The 22,129-nt window shown below is 44.8% G+C and overlaps 1 protein-coding gene across 14 annotated transcripts in view; it reads left to right on the forward strand.

The window, feature by feature from the left end:
* Nucleotides 1-22,129, forward strand: part of RIPOR2 (RHO family interacting cell polarization regulator 2) — a 221,709-nt gene that overhangs the window by 144,484 nt on the left and 55,096 nt on the right. For all 14 annotated transcript variants that reach the window (XM_057304847.1, XM_057304845.1, XM_057304846.1 and 11 more), the window contains one exon: nt 21,477-21,603. In XM_057304847.1, coding sequence (XP_057160830.1) covers nt 21,477-21,603 — 127 coding nt within the window. The remainder of the gene's footprint in view (nt 1-21,476; nt 21,604-22,129) is intronic.

A 22,129-nucleotide genomic window follows, 5' to 3' on the forward strand; every position in this document is an offset into this window, starting at 1 on the left:
AAAGGAATCATCCGTTCCTTTTCATAACGACTATTGTCTGAGCCATACCCACATGTAAAGTAGCTCCCGATCCGTTTTGTCTTAGTTACTGGAGGTAGGAAAACAAGATCATCGTTAATTCATGCAGCTTTAATTTATGCATAGGAGAATTATAAGGGGTAATTACCTGCGGTTGAAGAAAAATGAATCATGTCAGATCTGCTTAATTGTTGTATGGCTTGCTCCTCTGTCTCTCTGTTAGAAAAGACTCGAAGCAGTAGCCAGTGCGTGTGAGAGGCGACTTGCGTGGGTTTGTTAAACGGAGTGTTCTTTTCCCTTTGACGCGCACCTGAAATAGAGTCCTCAGGTCTGGACTGACTGGATTTGAATAGGATTCCCAGAACAATAGCTTTAATTTACTCACTTAACTCCTGGCTCATCTTTTCCAGAAGTGCCCATTTTTCAAATCCGTGTGAGATAAGTTATCTTCCTGGGCCCTATGTTAGCCTGAGTCTAATTTCTTTTGTGGGAATAATTCAGTGGGAAGGATGATGATTTCCTTTGTCGCCACTGGTGGGGGATTTATAGTCATGATCCCTAGCGTCCGTACTGTCTCCGGGCCTCTGTGATCCAGTGGCTTCCAAAAACTAAACCTGAAACAAGCAGCTGGAACAAATTATGGGGCATTGAGTGGACGTGAAGGGAAATATCCTTGTGACATTTGTCAAGCAATAGACGGTTTGAACTCATATATAATAGTTCAGAGAAGAATATGACTTGGTAAAAGTTTGCTTAAGAAATTATACTCTGTGACTTTTCGAACATTTGAGACAGGCTACAATAATGTACAGTTTATAAAAAATGATTAATGTTCGTGCTACAATTGAGCTGTGAGTTTTTCTCTGAACTTCCTTGAAGCCAGGCAAAAGGGAGTCCGTGGTAGATATCACCGAAGTTATTGCTATCAGAAAGATGGACATACAAACTCCGTTCCTCGGGGGCAGATCCCCCGGCAGTGAATTTCAAAAGAAATGTCTTGGGGTGCCTGGGTGGCTCAGTCGGTTAAGCGTCTGGCTCCCTGCTCGGTTTCCCTCTCTCCCTCTGCTCCTCCCCCTGCTCACACTCTCTCTCAAACAAATAAAATCTTTTAAAAAATCAATTAATTAATTAAAAAAAAAAAGGAATATCTTACGTGGGAACTTACATGTAGAAGAGGTTAAACCGAGCTAGTTAAACCAACGCCTTGCAGTGAAGTTCAAAAGGCCACACCCTGCATGTTGAACTCCACTCTGATTTTCTTATCCCTCCACCGGGTTCCCCTAAAGGTCCAAAAGGAGCAATCTGTGTGGAGAAAGGAAGAAAAAAAGAACATGTGTATTTGGGCCTCAGTTGCTATTGTTTGGAAAGTCACATGCCCTAATCAGATTCTGTCTTCAGGGGCCGTTGAGCATGACTCACCCCTTGCCCACCCTCCTCACACACCCCTCCCAGGGGACCCAGCTCAGACAATGGAGCTGCAACTCCATAATAATCTGGTTACTGTGCCAGAATTTCTCACTTGAGATTTTAGGTTCTAGCAAGACCAACTTGATTAGCAAAATAAATCAGAGCATAAAAACATAAAACTTGCATTGTTTAGGTAAGGCCATTGGTGTTTTTATTCTTGACTTTGATGAGGGTGACGATGAGGGTGATGGTGATGATGGCGATGAGGGTGAGATGGGATAGGCATCAGTTTCACTGAGTACTTACTTTGTGCCTGGCATCTTGCTTAACAAGCCTGATGTCCCTCAATCCTCATAAAGACTTTAAGACATAGATGTTATGACCCCCATTTTACAGAAGAGGAAAACGTTGTCCCAAGGTCAGTGTCCCAACAGGGAGATGCATAGCCTGATGCCAACTGATTCTGTAAGCACATACCTACCATACAACTTGATGGGTCTTCGCGTGCACGTATGTGTTTAAACTTCTGGCTCCCGCTGCTCCTTATTCTCACTTGCTCCTTCTCTCTACCCTTTACAAAGACACTGGCTGTGGGATTCTCTAAGGTTTTGTATGACTTGAGACCCTCCATCAACTAGAGCTTTGACGGCATCAAGTTGCTGAGTCCACTCTCAGGAAATACGTGATACTTGCATGCACAACATTTACGTGTGCTCTTCGTTCGCTGGGACAAATGCTCTTGTGTAAGCCATTTTCCTTGACTCCAGAAGTACTAACAGAAACATAACTGTAAATTTAATACTGCCCTTTCTTGCTGCGAATATTCATTGTGGCACACAGTGTAATCTGGAATCCAGCTCTGGAGGGTGGCAGAAGGCAGGGGTATGGTGACTGGCTGCTTCTAGCTACCTGTCCACACTGTTGCCCCCTTTCTCTGCACCCTGAGTACCCCAGGCTGAACAGTTGGAGGGCATCTGCTCTTGGGGCTGGAACACCTGCACTGCTAACTCGGAAACAATAGAGCCATCCTGCCAAATGGTATATTTTTGGTGCACAGAAAAATTCTATCCCTCCTTGGGATCAAAATACATTCTTATGTGAATTCATGTCATTTTTGAAAGACATTACTTAGTTCACATTCTGATGCTCATCCCATTTGATTGTACTCAACACCCACGTTCAATGTTCTCTGTACTTTCAATTCCAAAGTCTGAGCAGAGGTTTGAGAAACATACAGTGTGGATGACATCCTTCAAAAGAGAAAATGTTCAGAACCGCTGATTGTCTGGAGGGCGTTTGCTGAAAAACTAGCAAATCATGCCATAGAAAATCGGCTCTTAAAAAGGCCTGCTAAGGGGTAAAATATCCTAGGATCCTGCACCGTATTTAATACCGACGGCATTTTTTAAAGATTTTATTATTAAGTAATCTCCACACCCGATGTGGGGCCCGAACTCACAACCCCAGATCAAGAGTTGCACGCTCCACTGACTGTGCCAGCCAGGCGCCCCCGCACAGCTGCATTTTTTAAATAGGAAAGTCAACTGTTTTTGACGCCCTCTGCATATATCATATAGTCTCTATCATTGAAGACTAGCTCAGTTTACTAATTCAATTTTCAAGAGACTAGAGAACACAGAGTACCTAGGTGAATTATAAACCTCATGCAGTCAGCTCCTATGAATATTTTCTCCTCGGGGAGATGCACAGGGAGTCTCAACCTAGACCTTATTAAACTAAAAATGACTTGATAATACATTCCCATCATCGTTATGATAAAAATAGCAAATGCTTCTTCACTTTTCTAAGCACTTGACGTTCACTGACCTATTTACTCTTCACAGCAACCTGTGAGCTTGGTCTCTTTGTCATCCCCATTTTACAGGTGAGGTCACTGAGGCCTGGAGAGGCGAAGCAACCTGTCAAAGCTACGCATGTAAAGTGGTCTTGCAGGCCACAAACCCAGGCAGGCTGAGTTCTTCCGTCCCAACAGCCCTGAGATAGAAGGCATTGCATTTTTTTTAGAGAGAGAGAGAACACACGTGCATGCACACACGTGCGTGGTGGGGGAAAGGCCAGAGGGAGAGGAGAGAGAAAGCCTCAAACAGATTCCCCGCTGAGCTCAGAGCCCGATGGGGGTGGGGGAGCTGGGAGGGGGGGTCTCATGACTCTGTGATCATGACCTGAGCCGAAATCAAGAGTCAGATGCTCAACCCACCAAGCCACCCATACGCCCCTTAGAAGGCATTACTTTTAAATCTTCTCAGGAATGGAAGCTTTTCTCTTAAATCCTAAGATTCTCAGAACCATTCCCTTTTTATGTCATTCAATAGAGATACAATTATATCCTGTTTTTCTGCCGAAGACTTGCAATGCCTTTTTCAAATATTTTTTGGAGTGGAATTGGAATCGGGTGACCAGAGACCCATTAATGACTGAATTTTTTACATGTTAAAAGAATGGAAGGGAGATATAATCAGCAGTTGCTGCATACCATGTGCTTAGAGAAAATGTAAATTCTGGGAAGATTTTTTTTAAAATACCCATCCCCAGGCCTCACCCCAGATCAGCTAAATCGAATCTCTGGGGATAAGGCTCAGATAGTGGCATTTTTTAAAAAGCTCTCCAGTAAATAATAATAATAATAATAATAAATGAAAGCTCTCCAGGTGATTCTAATATGCAGCCAGGTTTGGGAACTTCTAAATTAGACGTTGCAATATATTCGGCTTTTTCTAGAGGTTATTGATAGTTATATCAATAGGAAGTTCCAGAGGCTGGGATGTAGGTTAAATATTTATTTCAGTGTAGCCGATGTTTTCAAATAAACCCAATGACTGAGTTGCTAACAGTGGTCATAATTTTCTGGATTTAATCACAAGAGTATAAGGTACAGGGAGGGCATTACCCCTGAATGACAAAGATTGCCCATTTATTTTCATTGAATCTAAAATGCTCTCATGGGGCGCCTGGGTGGCTCAGTCGGTTAAGGGTCTGCCTTCTGCTCAGGTCATGATCCTAGCTAGGGTCCTGGGATCGAGCCCCGCATCAGGCTCCCTCCTCAGCGGGGAGTCTGCTTCTCCCTCTCCCTGTGCAACCCTTAGCTCATGCTAGCTCTCTCTCGCTCTCAAATAACTAAATAAAACCTTAGAAAAAACCAAAATGCTGTCATTATCGTTATGCTGCGTTGCTAACCCATCATGAGCACCTCATTGTAGGAATGGTTATAAAATAACAAAATACAATGCAAGGAGGGTAATGGACGAGTATCAACCGTTCTTCCTGAGCCGTCTGAGCACCTGCTTACTATCGATGGATAATATTTGTGGGGCATTCTGAACACCGATGACCCTCCACTCCAGGCTGATGGGGAGTCACGTTAAAACACAAGCAAAGAAAGCTAGGGGAGGAATTCTGCCTCCTCAGCTGAAGGGAAGTGGAGTTGGGAGACACGAGCACATCTGGGAGGTAGACACTCAGACTGTAGCTCCAGTTCTTCCAGGAGTCTTGTGGACGTGGTCAGTTGTCTTCCCTACACAGCAGGAATCATGATAGCGATCATACCCGACAGGCTTGCTGTCGGGATACATAGTAGCTGTCAATTGGGAAAAGAAGAATCTGCAAGCCTAAAACGTTACTACCAATCTCCTCTTCGAGGCCCAGAGGCGATGTTAGAGACACACACAGATGCTTAGCCACCAGAAGATGAACCATTCTATTTTTATTTCCAAAGGGTCACCTATGCTGAAGTCTTCTTTATTTGGCACCTGCCACTACATTCTTTGGATGGAAGCGCCATATGCTGGAGAAGGTCTCTGTCCATTGGCTTGAATGCCTACCTTCCCTACACGGAGATTGTTTCTTTTTTTTTTTTTTTTTTCGCATGGCTCTTAATACCCAGTGCCATGCCCAGTCCCAGTTTGTTTGAAGTATGCATTTGTTTCTGCAAGTCCTGACAGCCTTCGACCTCCCTGTCCCCTTGTCGGTGGTGAAAGTCTCAGGGCACCCCCACGAGCGTCTCCCCACAAGCCAGAGGGCAGAGGCAAAATCTGAGGCTCCCTGACCACACAGCTCCCTTTCTGTTGGTCCAAGAGACATGGTTCCGGTTTGGAGTGCCTGTGTTTACACAGATGGTGGCCTGAGTGCAGTGGAAAATTAGGTGGATTTGGAATCTAAAGCCAGTTAATTTGACCACCAGTGCGGTCAAATTATAGACTTCTTGTTTGCTTTGAAGTGGGATAGAGCAGACCCACCAACCTAAGAGGCCAAACAAAATCTCCTTCTCTTTGCAGAGAAAATAGACAAATTTCCCTTCTCGATGACCTCATCTTTATCTGCACTAGGATCTGAGCAACTGAAGGATTATCCTGCATCGCGTGCATCTTGCTTTCACCATTCTTCCGTTTACTGTATCCTGAAGTGCCCCATAAGGAGGGCAAAGGTTAAGCGTTACTGTCTCCAAAGTCATCCTTGCCTGCTCTATGCTGGTTGAGTGTCCTATACCCATATGCTACTTGGGATTGTCTTATTTTTCCAGCACTGGGCTAGTAGACACCCAATAAATTATTAAAATATTCAATAAATAGACTTAATAGAGCAAATGGATTAACAAATTCCTGAATACCCATCACCCAGTTGCAACAGTTGTCAAGAATTTGCTACACCGGCTTCATCTATCCCTTTTGTTATTGTGGTCGAAGCATTTTAAATCTAGCCCTTAGGTTGTTTCACTCCTACACCCTTTGGTGTGCGTCTCAAAAGTATGGACATTTTTCTCACATAATCCTTATTCCATGCCGTAGCTAAACAATTAGCAATAGTTCTTATTAATATCTACTTCATATTAAAATGCCCCTAAAATATGACCTTTGTTCTGTTGGTTTGTCATCATGATCAAAATAGGATCCACACGTTGCATCTGGCTGGTGTGTCAATTGAGTTTCTTGTTGCCCTTCCCCTTCTCTTTCCTCCTTGAAGAAATTATTTGCTCAGTAAGGAGTCTGAGGCCCTGCGAAGTGGTCCAGGGGAAGTCTGTTCCCTGTTTTGTTTCTCCCTGGCTGTCCAAAGAATCATCAGGTCTCACTCTGTTGAGAACATTGCCCAGGCTGATGGGAGGGGGAGGATGGAGACAGTGGGAAAGGACCCATGAAAGTGAGTGACAACCACTTTCTCACCAGTGAACCAGGGAAAAGCTGTAAAAGGCAGGGGCCAAAGGAAGGCCAAGCATTGCAGAGTGAGATCTGAGTCCCAGAAAACTAAAAGTAGTTCTTCACACACTTCTGGTGTGACCCAGCGAATGGAGTGAATTCTGTGAGTGATCTTAGGGAGGGTCTAGCAGAGAACAGGGTTTCAAGCTGGTGAGAGGGGGTGGTTGAGAGTGTATTAGGGGAGACAGGGGGTGTTGGGAAAAGTCTTCCGACCCCTCATTTTCCTGCTCTATAAAAATGGATCTGGGGCACCTGGGTGGCTCCAGTGGTTAAGCGTCTGACTCTTGGTTTTGGCTCAGATCATGATCTCAGGGTCCTGGGATCGAGCCCTGTGTCGGGCTCTGAGCTCAGTGCAGAGTCTGCTTGTCCCTCTCCCTCCCCTCTGCTCCTCTTGCACTCTCTCTCTCAAATAAACAAATAATATATTTTTTTTAAAAAATGGATCTGACCCCCTCTAGGTAAATTGACTCAGGACAGTGAATGGGCAGAAGAGATCGTTGATCACTAAAAGCAGAAGTTAACTTACGAGCCTCAGTGTGGTCGTAGGAGTCATGTGGGCACCTGAGAGGGGAAAGCATCCTGACCGTGCCTTTTGGGCTCAGAATCCAAGTAATATGGCATTTCACACATATACAAATAAGCCTGTCACATATTCTTTTGTCCTGGGTGTTAGAAATTTACCATAATGGAAGGATCCAGTTCTTTGGTGTGGGTTTTTCTTTGGCAGGAAGAAGCCATAAACATTTGTTCTTTCTTTGCACTAAACTGTACTTTAAGCTGAGGATTAAATGGGCTTTTTGCTTCCTTGCTGTTTTTACAGCTTCAAATCCTTTAGACAAAGCAAAGGATAGTAAGAAATTACTAACCAGTCTTGGTGTACCATAAAAAGGAACATAATTCTGCTTTGTTGAGAATCTGGCCCTACCTAACTGCTTTGCATTCTGATGATAAATTATTTGTTTTTGGCAACCAAAAATAACTCAGCAGATGTTATTCACATGGCCAGCTTCTTGGTATGCAGGAGCAAGGACCAGTATGAAACCGCCGTCCTTATTATAGCTGTTTAATTTGCCAAAATTACCATGCAGAGAACATGTGTCCAGAGAACAAATCTGAAAAGCCACTCAACTTTGAAGCTGCTGGCAGATGATGGCACGTTCATACGCAGCCTAATTCCGCTAGACTCCCAGAATAACTTTGTGACACCAAGTTCTTCCAGAATGAATCCATCGGCACGGTTTACTTCAGCTGTACTCTGTTTAGTAATAATTCACACACCGTCATACAAAACACCGCAGATTTCGGGAGACTCAGTTTAAAATTAACAGAGCAATGTACTTCGGGGCAGGGAGAATTCAACACGACAGATCAGTTTCTCCCTATTAATACATAATGACTGGAAAATGCCGATATCCAGCTAGCTTGTGTCCTTAGCAAAAACATTTTTCTGTTTGTTAGCCTGCTTAAAAAAAATTACAAAGTCTAATGAGCATTTCTACACTTTCATCAGACTGTCGTGTGATTGATCGTTGGGCAATTGATTCATGGAACACGTTCGCTCCAACACCAATACCCCTTTATCAATTATGAATTTTCATCATAAATCTGTGCTATGAGAAGTCTTTCTATAAACGTATAGTTAGATAAGCGAACTGCTTCAGTAGCTAACGGTAAGCGACTGCAGGGCCATCAGAACACATTTTCACTGGGGCTCCTGGGTGGCTCCGTTGGTTAAGTGTCTGGCTCTTGATCTCAGCCCAGGTCTTGATGTCAGGGTCGCGAGTTCAAGCCCAGCATGGAGCCAACTTAAAAACATCAACAACAAAACGCACTGTCATTTACAGACTCGTAAAAGCCCCATGACACAGGCTGTAACCAAGAAAATGATATATGTGAGATCATGAAAGAGTGTCTTATTCACATATGCAACTAGGAACAGAGACTGAATAATAATGCATATCTTCCCACATAAATTCTGTATATGCTTCCCTCCTCTGGATGAGCCCTCACTAGTTTTTTTGGGGAGGGGGTGGTTGGTAGAAAAGAGCTAAGGTAGGGACTCTGGGGCCCAAGCCCAGAAGGAGTCCAGGTACACGAACTGGGTTTCTGCATGATTACCAGACGCTCTGGAGCCCCCAGGAGCAGGTCTGCACCCCATCGGTGTCATTTTCGAGTCTGTAATGAGATGCCTGGATGCTAAGCGCTTGAAGTGCTGCTTTTAACAGTGTTGTCATAACAACAGGACTAAAATGACGAATGTAACTCGAGTTTGAAAGAACTGCCTTCGCCTTCAGTCCATTGTGTTCCCTTCATGTTGCAGGAGCTTAGCTGTAACCTCCTATCGCTGGTTCAGATGAGGCCGTGATCGCTTCACGTCACCTCGCTCGAGTCCGTGGTTTTAGCTGTATTTGCCATCATGTAATCGTCAATTCCGTTTACTTGTTCAGATGGCAAAAAAAAAAAAAGAAAAGAATGGCTCAAATGCAATAATATGTCTTAGTTTGGTTACGTAAGCCCTATCTGAAAAGCTTTAAGAGAATTTATCCTTTTGGGACACGTCCGTCAGGGGGGCATGCGACTCTTGATCTTGGGGTTGTGAGTTTGAGCCCCACGTTCAGTGCTGAGGTTCCTTAAAAATAAAAAAGTCTTTGGGGGAAAAAAGATAAATTATCCTTTCTCTGAGATGAAACATACCACGTCGCTTGAGCATAAGGCACTATTCCTCTCTCTACGTCTCATGCTCATTAGTGAGTATCGGTGTTCGTCACCGTGCTGGGCAGGGGGAGAGGCACATTGTGCATAAGTATGCTTCCCAGCACACTACTGGGGACCTTCTCCTAGAGGTTCATGGGTTTTTGGGTTTCTTTCTGTTTGGGATTTCCAAAGATGTAGCTCGGTTCTAGTGAAACAATAAAAACTAGGAGCTTACAAAATTGGTCATTTTTGTAGAGCAAATAGCAGTAGAAGATGTCCGTGTCGTGCTGATGCTTGTTTGAAGTAAAGAAGCAACACTCACCGTTAGCTGGAAGTGAGTGGCCCAGCCGTAGGGGTCCACAGGCTGCCCGCGGGAAAGCCTGCAGCAGGTGACGGCGCCAGGCCCAGGGCCGTCTTCTTCTCTAGCCGAGCGTTGTTTTTGAATCTGGTGTTGAGAAAGCGGGGCTTCGTGGTGGGAGTATGTTTCTCCCAGTAGGATCAGCCAAGCTGTCTTTGGGGACAGTGCTCCCAAGAGATTTTTTTCCCTTTTGATAATATGTGCGTTTTGAATATAGATACAGGTGAATGGACTTACTATTGCTAATGGCTTCAGCCTCCAGTGAAGTGCAAAATGCACTTTCCTTCGAACCAGGGAACAGTTGGTCTTGTTTTGCTGTGTAGCTTGCGCCAGATGCAGGTCTGTGAGTACTCTCGACTTTGCATTCCAGGATGAGTTCTGACATTAGTCAAAATCCACGCAGCCCCTCTTGAGATTGAAGCTAGTTTTATGTCCTGAATCGTTTCTTTTCTAATTATCGTGAGGCCAGCTGCCTCTCCCTGCGTTTGTTTCGTCAACCAGAATAGAAGAAGAGACAGAGTTTTCATTTTCCCAAGGCTGAAACGGTGTCAGTTACCTACAGGCTCTTGCAACTGACTGTCCCAGCGAAGAGACATGCTATTAACATTTCTTCTTTACTCTTTAAATGAGTCAGCGAGACCCTTAAAATAGCTTTACCATGCTCTGCTGTCACTGCTTTGAGCAGTGATAAAAGAGAAAGAAGGAAACCGTCATGTCAAATTTCTTTATTTCTATAAGCCTCTTCACTTGTAAAATGTATATGGTTTTATCATTAATACATTCCACCTGATTGAGAAAAGTCAGATGCATCTTCAAAGGACAAGTTCTAGTTAACAGGAGAAACCATTAGTTCACACCAAGCCTTTTACATACATTATCTCATTTTCTCCTTGCAACAACCGAGGTGACTTAGATATCATTGTCATCATTTTATAGAGAAAAACTGGAGCATAGAGGGGACCGGTGACTTGGGTGAAACCTGGATCGGCCTGGCACCAAAGCCAATGCTTTTCTCTCCTACCCTGTACTAAGAATCAGAGAAGTTGGTGTGGATAAGTGGTGCCTACCCTCAGAAGTTTATAGCTTGGTTGAAGAGGTGAGATATTCAATAAAATAATTATAATACAAGGGGGTCCCTGAATCTGTGCGTTCCCACCATTGATGCAGAGTTGTGCTGTTCATGAGGGAAGACCCTCTGGATGAACTGCTCAGAAGACTCTGTGAACGGTTGGCTTTTGTGTCAGTGAAAGTAATGGGTTAAACCCATTGAATAAGAATCCATGAGTCCATCCTGACAATAAAGAAATGAACAAAAATATACATAAAAAAGATTAAGTTTTCCTTAATCTTTTCTTTCCTTTTTCTTTCCTATAGTAGAGAAACATTATTGAGTTCAAAGAGTACCATTCTGCCACCATTGTAGTAATACTTGATTTGGGCAAGAACCATCAATGGATGCTAAAACCCCTGAGTCAGAGTAACGAGATATCTGTGTAGCCTCAAAGTACCTCCTTACCAACCACTTATCAATTACAGAGGCAAAAATAGTAACTTTCTGAGGGAGAAACTGGCCAACCACACCTCAACCTATGATCAATGTTAATGTCACCAGTCATGGGACCGCGTGACTCCATGTGTCTTCTGATGCAATTCCTTAAAAGGACAACAGTATCACTTATGTGACGTCACTGCCAAAAATGCAAAGGCTGAATCTAATTATGAGAAAATGTCAGACAAACCCAAACTAAGGAACGTTCTAGAACACAGCTGGTCTGTACTCTATGAAAATGTCAATATCATGAAAAACAAAGAAAGGCCAAGGAACTATCCCAGATTAGAGGAGACTAAAGACACATGACAAGAGAGATAGTGCATAATCCTGGATGGGCTCCTGCCGTGAGGGTGGGGGGATGATGTGCGGTATGTTATTGGGACAGTTGGTGATATTTGTGTAAGGTCTGTACATTAGATAATAGTATTGTGCTCATGTTTGATTTCCTGATAGTAACAATCATACTATGGCCATGTGAGCGAATGTCTGTGTTCTTTGGAAATACACATGGATGTATTTAAAAGTAAATTTGCATCCTATTTGCAAATTGCTCAATGGGAAAGAGCAAAGATACATGTAAATATGTATATGCAAATTGCCCTCAAATGGTTTAGGAAATAATGTGTGTGTGTGTGTGTGTGTGTGTGTGTACATGGGGAGGTGACAAAGTAAAGTGTGGCAGACGTCAACAACTAATGAATCTGGGCAAAGGATATAAGAGAGCTTTTTGTACCTTTTTTACAACTTTTCTGTAAGTTTGAAATTATTTCAAAATCACATATTCTTTTTAAATTGACTTTTGAACTAGGCTTCCAAAGCATTCGTGTATTTAGTCCTTACCGGTATTTAAAGTAATGCGTTTTTTTTTAATTATCTAAAAATTGCTGTCTTCAGAAAGATGCTAGTTTCCAGCTTCGATAACTTTTACCTCTCCAGATGATTCCCGTTCAGGAGGTAGCTGGTTTCATCTTCTTTATGAAATTTCTGGTGGCTCCTGTCTCACTGATCTTCCTCTCTATGGAGAGATGTTTATAGCCTGGTTGAAGAGATGAAATATTCAGGAAAATAGTTATAATACAAGTGGGTCCCTGCATCTCTGAGTTCTCAGCAGTGATGCTCTATATTTTACATTATTATTACCAGTGCGTCTCCTTAAGCATTTACTACACACCAGGCATTGTGTATGTTCGCTCATTGGCACATCACAAGAATCCTCCAAGCGTTTGTCCTTTATATAAACAAGGAGACTGGGGTTCAGAAAAGTAATGTGTGAATAGCTAAATCGTGGAAGGAGCCGAGATGCCCTTCAACAGATGACTGGATTAAGAAGTTGTGGTCCATATATACAATGGAATATTACTCAGCTATCAGAACGAGTTCTCAACATTTGCTACAACATGGACAGCACTGGAGGAGATAATGCTAAGTGAAATAAGTCAAGCAGAGAAAGACAACTATCATATGATTTCTCTCATCTATGGAACATAAGAACTAGAATGATCAGTAGGGGAAGAAAGGGATAAAGAAAGGGGGGGTAATCAGAAGGGGGAATGAAACATGAGAGACTATGGACTCTGAGAAACAAACTGAGGGCCTCAGAGGGGAGGGGGTGGGGGAATGGGATAGACCGGTGATGGGTAGTAAGGAGGGCACGTATTGCATGGTGCACTGGGTGTTATACGCAACTAATGAATCATCGAGCCTTACATCGGAAACCAGGGATGTACTGTATGGTGACTAACATAATATAATAAAAAATCATTAAAAAAAAAAAAAGAAAAGAAAAGTAATGTGTGGAAGTTCAAACAACCATAAACCACGCAGCCCCGATTGAGCCCAGATTCGTGTCGTCTCTGCCCTGCTGCTTTCCTGGAGTCTGAGAAATGGGTCCCACTCCTTGTTATTCCCCACATCGCCAGTCGTCTCCCATCTGCTTATATACAGCCATATCTTCTCCAGTTACATTACTAAGGCTGGTAAAAGCAGAGACCCATTTGGGTTCTCTTTGGACCTTGGACGATAGCAGCCTGCCAGTGTTGAGCAAACCCCACAGACTTAATTACGTCTCGATTGATGGAGTCCTAGAAAACCATCACCATAAGTTTCCAGAGATTCTGAGGATGAATTTCTTTCTGTTTCTCCCAAGTTAATTGAACCTAAGTCTTTATTATCACAATCTTTGTGTTTCTCAAGCATTTTACCTTTTAGAAAGCACTCCTTGATTTTATGTATGTTTTCAGGCAGACGTCCTACCATCTGCAGGGATGACGAGAAGTCAGGTTTAGGAGATGTCCAAGTAGCCTTGTAACTGTAAGACTGAATGATGCATTGATCTCAGTTGAACCTTATAAGGCTTGTCTGTTAAAATGGGGAGGAAATGCTACTCTCATTCTACGGACACCAGATTGGAGATCCAGCAAGTCTGCGACTCGCCCAAGAGGCCATGTTGGTTCTTCCATCTCTTGCTGAGGAGTGAGGCTATGCTGGGTTGTTCTATAGATTTTTGTATCCATCCAGGTCACTTGTCTTAGTCAGTGTCGTGTGTCATGCATGCATTTATTATTTGGTTAACCGTGTTGGCAGCCAAGAAGCAAATATTAGCATTGACTTAGTTTATCTTTTGCAGTACATTACAAAAGATAGCCAATGACTTAAATATATCTACTTTTTTTTTTTAAAGATTAGTCAACTTCTGTAATAGGTACCTTGCAACCATGTAATAAGCAGACACCTATTTTTAGGATTCATCTTAAATAATCATTTAGCATAGCAGGCTATTTACATCTGGCCCACATGCCTCTTTCAGACAACTGAATTATACTTCTGCTCTTGACCAAGATGTGGGGGAGCATAAACAGGATGGCATTGCTAAGAAGCGGAGCAGAGGAGCACAAATCAGGCACGCAGAAATGACTCAGAAGGCGCAGGGGTGGGGGAGCGGCCCGCAGCCTCCTACACGGCCTCAGGAGCAAATCATGACACCATCAGCTCTCAGGTGGCTGTGCATTGATTCAGCCTTTCCCTTTCAAGGCCTCATTTCTTGGCACTTCCTCTTGCAAAAGGAATGATGACTTTTTCTAAAATTTGACCATGATTTTTTAATAGCTTTATTGATGTAGAATTCACATACCATAAAATTCACTCATCCTGTGGGTACAGTTTGGGTCTTAGGAAATGTGTCCAGTTGTCCAACCATGACCAGAGTATACAGTTTTAGCATGACCCCACGGCCCCCCAGTGGTCGCTCCTGCCTCTGCGCTGCTCCCATCCTTGGCACCAGGCAAACACTGGAATTGATTATAGCGTTTGTTACTTTTGCCAGCCTGTCGGCCCAGCAACCTGCCACCTGACCTACAAGGTCATCGTCCTCTCTCAGAGGACTGGTCTCAGTCTAACTTCTGGAAAGGGCATAGCTTTGCAACTGTGGCGACCGCTGGTTTTTAAGTAGACCCTCTCCTCTCATGAGAAATGCTTTGGTGAGAACGGAGATACCCCTACCATCGTCACTCAGAAATCACAGATGTCGCATATTTCCTATCATCAATGGGAATCTTCCAGAATTACCTGTGTGTGTGTGTGTGTTTTTTTTTAAAGATTTTATTTATTTATTTGACAGAGATAGAGACAGCTAGCGAGAGAGGGAACACAAGCAGGGGGAGTGGGAGATGAAGAAGCAGGCTCATAGCAGAGGAGCCTGATGTGGGGCTCGATCCCACAACGTCGGGATCACGCCCTGAGCTGAAGGCAGATGCTTAACCGCTGTGCCACCCAGGTGCCCCTACCTGTGTGTGTTCTTAATCAGAAGATTTGGTTAAATAAAAAGGGGAGAACACCCTAAAAACCTTTCTCTTCAAGGGTTGAAGCAATGACACAGCCATTGTGTTGCATTTTAATGTCATGTTTTGTGTCCCGGAACTGACGCGTGAGCTAATGCTAATTGTGCCCTCATTTCCCAAAGAGAAACCCTAGTGTCATCCTTACAGGGGTCCCCTTTGCCTTTGGCCACATCTTAAAATCAGATATAAAAAGCATGTATCATATAGACTGGTTGGATTTCCTTTTACTATCCGAAGAAGCACATGAACTCTGGAGTAGACCTACGTACCCTTTTATTTATTTTTTTTGTTTTGTTTTATTTTATTATGTTAGTCCCCATACAGTACATGATTAGTTTTTGATGTAGTGTTCCATGATTCATTGTTTGCGTATAATACTCGGTGCTCCATGCAATACGTGGCCTTTTAAAGATAGTTTAAGAGAAAAGCTCATTTATAAACCCCTCGACATGACCCTATAAAAAGAATCTGATAAAAATAAGCAGGATACAAAATTTAGCATGGATTATGTTCAAAATCTTTATGCTTTAAATGAAAGGAGAGACTTGAGGAATACAAAATACGCCGAAATTCTACTGGTGGTTGTCCTCAGGTGATGGAGGCGGGCTGGTTCTCTCTCACCCTCTCTGCCCTGCCTTCTTTTCACTTCTTTTGTATTTTCCTGGTACAACAGAATGCTTTTATGCTTGGGAAAAAAATAACCCAATAGTTCTTATTTGTATAGACGAACTCAGCATACTTAATTCTAATGATCATCTTCACATTCCTTCTAGCGGACGAGACGGTCTGTCCTGTCCCTTTCAGGTTAACCCACGCCTCCAACGCGACCTCTCTGAACGAGTCAGCTTGGAGACTCTTGCCTGACAGGTGTTGAAAGGAGGTCAGCCTGTAACTGGGCTGTCAGGATCCTTACCTTCGCATAACTAACCTCATGGGTCCCCAAGAGGAATGGTTCCAATTTGGGGAGAGAGGCTTGCATCTCAAGCTAATCGAACTCACGAGAACATAGAAGCCAGAATGCCAGCTCATAAAAATACAACGGAACGTAGACCTGTCACCAGGACTGAACTTCTCAAAGGTTTTTCTTCCTCTTTTATGACTTCTGCTGAGAGTGTTAGCATGAGCTGCGATGTAGGGCCCTGCTGAGTGATAAAATCTCTTCATCGCCCACCCTGCGAGCAACTCTCCAGGGGCGATTTCTATCTTCCATTCATTTCTTCTCGAGAGTCAGCCGATTGCCGAGTTCTCCGGATAGCTGGCTATTCCCCGCCCCCCCGAATTGCACTCAGATTTGCACATCCTATTTCCGGTCTAAACAGGGCAGGAGACCTGGTGGAGGGAGGGGGGCAGTTCTTGATCTCCTGGCCTCTTTTTATCTGCCTCAGCCCCTTCCCCAGACCTGGCCATCTCTAGGCTTTGAGCTCTTCTCCAAAAACTGCCTGCTGATTTGAAGAGCTACCTTCTAATTTGAACAAACTCAAGGACTTTCCATCAGGGGCTGGCGGTCCCTAGCACCCAGCAAGGCCCAGTGCACCTGTATCCCCGTGTGCTGACGTGTGAAATCCCATACTCATTTTCACGTCAAAAGCCCCTGGTCTGTGCTTGGATCCCAGCACAGGAGAGGAGGAAGCCACGGGATTCATTGTATAAACAGTCAAGAAGAGAAACAGCTGTGGCTTTCTGGCTGCTTTTCCAAGAGGCTCAGTGCTGAACAGGAGGGCTTCTTTAAGTCAAGGTGCTTGGGATTCTTTCCAGAGGAGTTCCCTCCTTCCCATGGGTTGGGGAATGGCAGGTGGGGTGGCTGCCTGGGACAAAAGCTGGGCCTCTTGGGACGAAGCAAAGTGAGGCGCAAACCCACAGCTTGACCAGTGGCCTAAGGCTTGGAGCCTTTCTGGGATGTGACACGTCCAAAGGAATGCTGCTGCTGCTGGCCTTGTCAGGAAGCCGGGGCGAGGACTCAATAATTTAGGGACTGCAGACATTCTCGAAGCCCCAGCAGTTTTAAGGAGCAGCATCCAACGAAGCATTTGTTGCTTTGTGTGGCATTTCTTGGTTACTAGATACGGTATTTGGAGAGCCGTGGCCTGACGCCGTGGGTCCAGTGCATGCTAAGCACTGTCCCGCCTCTACAAGTTTGGCCGATGAAAATAAAGATGTTGGTACAAAGCTGAGAACTCATGATAAGGACTTCACTGGGGGAATCGGAATTTTCTGGTGTAATGAGAATTTGTGACACCAAACACATTATTTCTTAGAAATGATATTTCTCCTTTACGAGCTTTATAAATATACACAACAGTATAAATAGACTTGTTACCCAACACTTACCAGATAGGTTCTTTTTTTGTCCTTTTTTTAAATTGAGGTGTCATTGACATGCAATATCCTCTTAATCTCAGGTGTATATCACAGCAAGTCACTGTTTTTCCACATTATGAAGTGGCCCCCAGGATAAGTCTCATTGCCATCTGTCCCACCATATATACTCTTTTGTGTGATGTTCCTTTCCCTCCAGTCCTAACTCGGGGCAGCTCCAAATGTCTGCAATTCCAACAAAGAATTTTGCGTCATGGGGCACCTGGGTGGCTCAGTCGGTTAAGCATCTGCCTTTGGCTCAGGTCATGATCTCAGGGTCCTGGGATTGAGCCCTGTGTCGGGCTCTGTGCTTAGCCGGGAGTCTGTTTCTCCGTCTCCCTCTGCCCCATCCCCTTCTCATGCTCTCTCTTTCCCTCTCTATCTCAAATAAATAAATAAATAAAATCTAAAAACAAAAAAAGAATTTTGCATCATACAAATACTACATAAATATATTTCTTTTATGAAAACGAATGCAACCATTAAAATATGCCTGACTACCCCTCAGTCCCCCTGCTCCGTAGACTGTCTTGTGGACACTTTCAGAACTTTTCTATTCCACGTGCGTGATTTGGTTCTGTTTTTAACACTCCTGGCATCACACTCTGTTTTGTTCTGCAGTTTGTCCTGGCGATCTTGCTGTGTGGGCCTATTGATTTTAAACTGCCACGGAGTACCCTATCCCATGGTTTTGCCACAATGCACTGACCGTTGCTGTAAAGATGAACATTCATGTCCTTTCCATTTTTCCACTGGTACGTTGCCTGTCGTGAGCACCCCGTAGATGCCCCTCCGTGAACCTGAGTCTTTGTCTGCAGGACATACCAAAGAGGAGACGTGATGCGTGAAAGGATCTGGATGTCTTACTCCTCCAGCAGATACTGCCAAGTTGCCCTCCAAACTTTGGGTACCGATGTATACCCCCAGTGGCAACGATACAGCAGTTCTACTGTGGTCCTTTTTTTTTTTTAAGTTAAGGCTTTTAGGCCAAAGGAGCATCTGCCGTTAAGACGTAAATTGCTCTGGTGGAGATGACTGGTTTTAAGTCCTTAAAGCCTTGAAAAGGTGTGGTGTCGTTCTGGGGGTGGTTTGGTCGGACGCTGGGAACATTGCATCCGTGGGATTTCTAGGAAGCCAGGGAGGAGCCTGCAGACGTAGCCAACTCAGCGGGCCCTGAGGTGGGAGTGGGGTCACCAGAAAGGTGATAACGGAGCATCTGGGGGATAACTTGAAAGTGGGGAGGGGCGGGGGGAGCAGGAAGACGGGTCGAGAAGAACTAGCCCTGCTTCAGAGGTAGGGGTGTGGACGGGGAGCGTGTGTGTATACTCTCGTTCCTGAGACCTCCTCCTCCGTCTACCCCACCCCAACCTACTCCCTTCCTCCACGAGCCTGCCTGTGTGTGGGCGCTGCTCACACTTGTTTCATGACCGTCCTGGGGCAGTTCGTCAGCCTTCAGGAGAAGAGACCCGCAGGATAGAGATCTCCGCCCAAACCAGCTCTCGGCCAGATTCTTTCCTGATAATGATCATTTCTAAGACCAGAAAGGCTCGTTCCTACAGGTTATCCGTTCAACCTACAACTGTGGTGAGAAGCTTCTGAGGTTTTTACCCATCCTGAAGCATTTTGCACTCTGATAATCCTGGGCAAACATTTGTTTTATGCTCAAGACCCTTCCTTATCTGTCACTGAACTGAGGAAGAAGGTAAATTATTCTACCATCCGGTTCATATGTTTTACTCTCTCACTGTTTAATTCATCTAACAAGACAGTTAAACTTTTCAAAGAGAGGCTTATTTAAAACTGAATAGTACTTTTTAGAAGTTGGATTTGAGGAATTGTGGCGATTATTTTAAATGAAGTCTTAAAATTTTTTAAAAATGTTGAATTTCAGCCAATATCACCTTTTTTTCCTTTTCTTTGCTGAGCCTAAGAATCACCTGAGGACATTTTCAAAATCTGGATACCCACGTGGCACGTGGCATTAGTTAAACTGAATGCCTGGGTGGGGGAACCAGGTGCCCATGGTGGAAACTACCAATTCAATGGATAAGAGAAAAAAAATCTCTTTGGCTTAAAAATTGCTAGGAAGTACAAGACAATCATGCTGTTAAAATATTTTAAATGCTTTCATTTTTTTCCTGTGGTCAAAGAACTCCATAGTGCAACAATAGGTCTACTGAAGACTAATTTACAAAATGAGATACAATACTAACAAAATCTGATGAATTTTGGGAAACCTGGGTGGCTCTGTCGGTTGAGCATCTGACTCTCTGCTCAGGTCTTGATCTCATGGTCATGAGTTCGAGCCCATACTGGGCTCCATGCTGGGCATGGCACCTACTTTAAAAATGTTTTGCCAAATTTAGACCTTAAGGTGCGTTTTTAATTATAAAACTATGAGTACAGAAATAACACAAACTATGATGTCTTCTTGATGTTCATTACAAGTTTGCCTGTAGAGACAAAGGTCACACAGGCCTGCTTTATGCCCCTGAGAAGGGGACGGACCTCCTCGTAAGCAGCCAAGGGCACTTAGGAGGACCTCATTAAGTCCTGCTTTTCGTCCTACCATTGGTGCACCAGATATGAACTTTACTGCACACACACACTTCCACTTTATCAGTTTGAAAATTCTAAAGAATGCCTGCAGAACTTAAACTACCCCCCCCACCCCTCCAAGGCTGGAATGGAAGGGGTGGGACTCTTGTCCCATCCAGGTCAAAGCGCAGGCTTGCTGCCTCTTGTAGGCCCATTGCCAGTGAGTCAGGACCTGTGCACTGCAAGCATGCCTGCAAACCCCAGAGCTGCTCTCTCCTGGAGAGGGAGGGAGGGGGAGGGGAGGGAAGCCGCAGTATGGGGGAGGGGCCTGTCTGTCCTCTGGGGAAGCAGCTCAGTGCAACCTCTTTCCTTTGCTGAGCTGCCTGGAATAGCGCGTTGACTAAGGCCTGGTGGGGTGGCTCTTCCTTCACATCCCATCATCCTATCCTATCTCCCATCACGTCTGGATAGACAGAGATCTTCTGTCGCTGGTCTCTTAGCTGTTCTTGCTTGCTGGCTGGGTCTTTTGAGGACAGTGGTTGACGCCGCTCACACAGGCCAATTTGGTGTCTGCCCGCCGTGGAAGTCTCGGTCTGGACAGTAGCTGCCTCCCCTTCTCCCGGGAGCCCGCTCCTCGGCCGCCCCCTCTCCGGGCGAGGGTCCCTGCCAACACAATGGTACGTGCTTCCACTGCGCCTGCCGAGGGGAAAAGAGCTACCTGACGCTCAGGCCCGTCCTTTGGGGGAACCGACCTTGGGCTTGCGTCCCGCCGAAGCTGCGTTTGGACAACGCGTCTTAGTCCTTCTCAGGGAGTCTCGACAAGAGCCAAGCAGGCGACCGAAATGGGGCGCGTGCTTCCTGCGGCCTCCCCTCTCACTCTGTCCCTCTGCTCCTGTGTTCTTTCCTAATCGCCTAGGCGATCAACACTTGCGGGAGCGCTCTCTTTGCTCGTCGCCTTTCCAGCCGCTACGATAGTGGCACGATCCTATCTTTCCAAATAGACTTAAGGGTAGAGAAAAGGAGAACACGTTGACGTAAATTCATCTCTAAAGAAACCTACTGTTTTCAGCCATCTGACTTCTCGGTGTTGAATTCTCCTGAGATCGGACTGTGTTTTGAACGTGGTGCGGGACCCGGCTGACACTTTGACTTGGCCTAGTTGTGTGTTTCTGCTGTTGTTTTGTTGTTGAACAGAGGTGAACATTCCAAAGTGCACATGTGTTTGAACCTTGTCTAAAAAAAAAAAATCCCTGAAAAGAAACCTAAAATGACTGATAATTGTGTACAATTTCTATTTATTTCTGTCTCAGTAGGTGGGTATCTTTTTTTTTCTTCACCTGAGAGCTGAACCCGTTGGCTTGAAAAGAACAGGTCGGAGGGAAGAAGACTTACAAACATCTAATGGTCTCGTGACTCACCTCACCTCACCTTTGTCATTGTTGACAAGCATGGTGGTTTTTTTCTGTCTGGACCTGCCTGTAATTTGCCCTAATCTTTCCACTGTCTTCCAGGACTACCAGCCAGACTCCCAGAAATCATGTTGGTAGGATCTCAGTCCTTCTCGCCTGGGGGACCCAATGGGATCATCAGAAGCCAGTCCTTTGCGGGGTTCAGCGGCCTTCAGGAGAGACGGTCCAGGCAAGTCGTGTGTGGTTCTGTCCCGGGACGCAACTCCAGGAGGACATGAGCTCATGCCCTGAAAAGGCTCTGCGAGCGTGCAGCCTTGTGAAAACACACATGCACGCACACGCACACACGCACACGCATACACACGCACACGCATACACACGCACATACACACGCACGCACACACATGCACACATGCACACGCACGCACACGCATACACATGCGCGCACACGCACACATACACACACGCATACACGCGCGCACACATGCACACACACATACACACGCACACACATACACACGCACACGTGCACATTATTTTAATCTCTTTCATGGAAAAGATGTACCAAAAATTAAGTGCCGTAGTTCCTTTTCTGTCATTTAGCATTCTTCCTGCCAAGCAGAGAGCTGAAGATTTGGGATCAGCCAGCGGTCTGTGTGCCTAGCTCTCCCCACCCCCACCCCTTCAGGCCCCACATTTCCCACCGCATCCAGACTGGGGGGGACTGTTTGCTGCGAAGTTATGCAGTGGGTAAG

This window comes from Ursus arctos, unplaced genomic scaffold (assembly GCF_023065955.2).
Source record: "Ursus arctos isolate Adak ecotype North America unplaced genomic scaffold, UrsArc2.0 scaffold_31, whole genome shotgun sequence".
NCBI lineage: Eukaryota > Metazoa > Chordata > Mammalia > Carnivora > Ursidae > Ursus > Ursus arctos.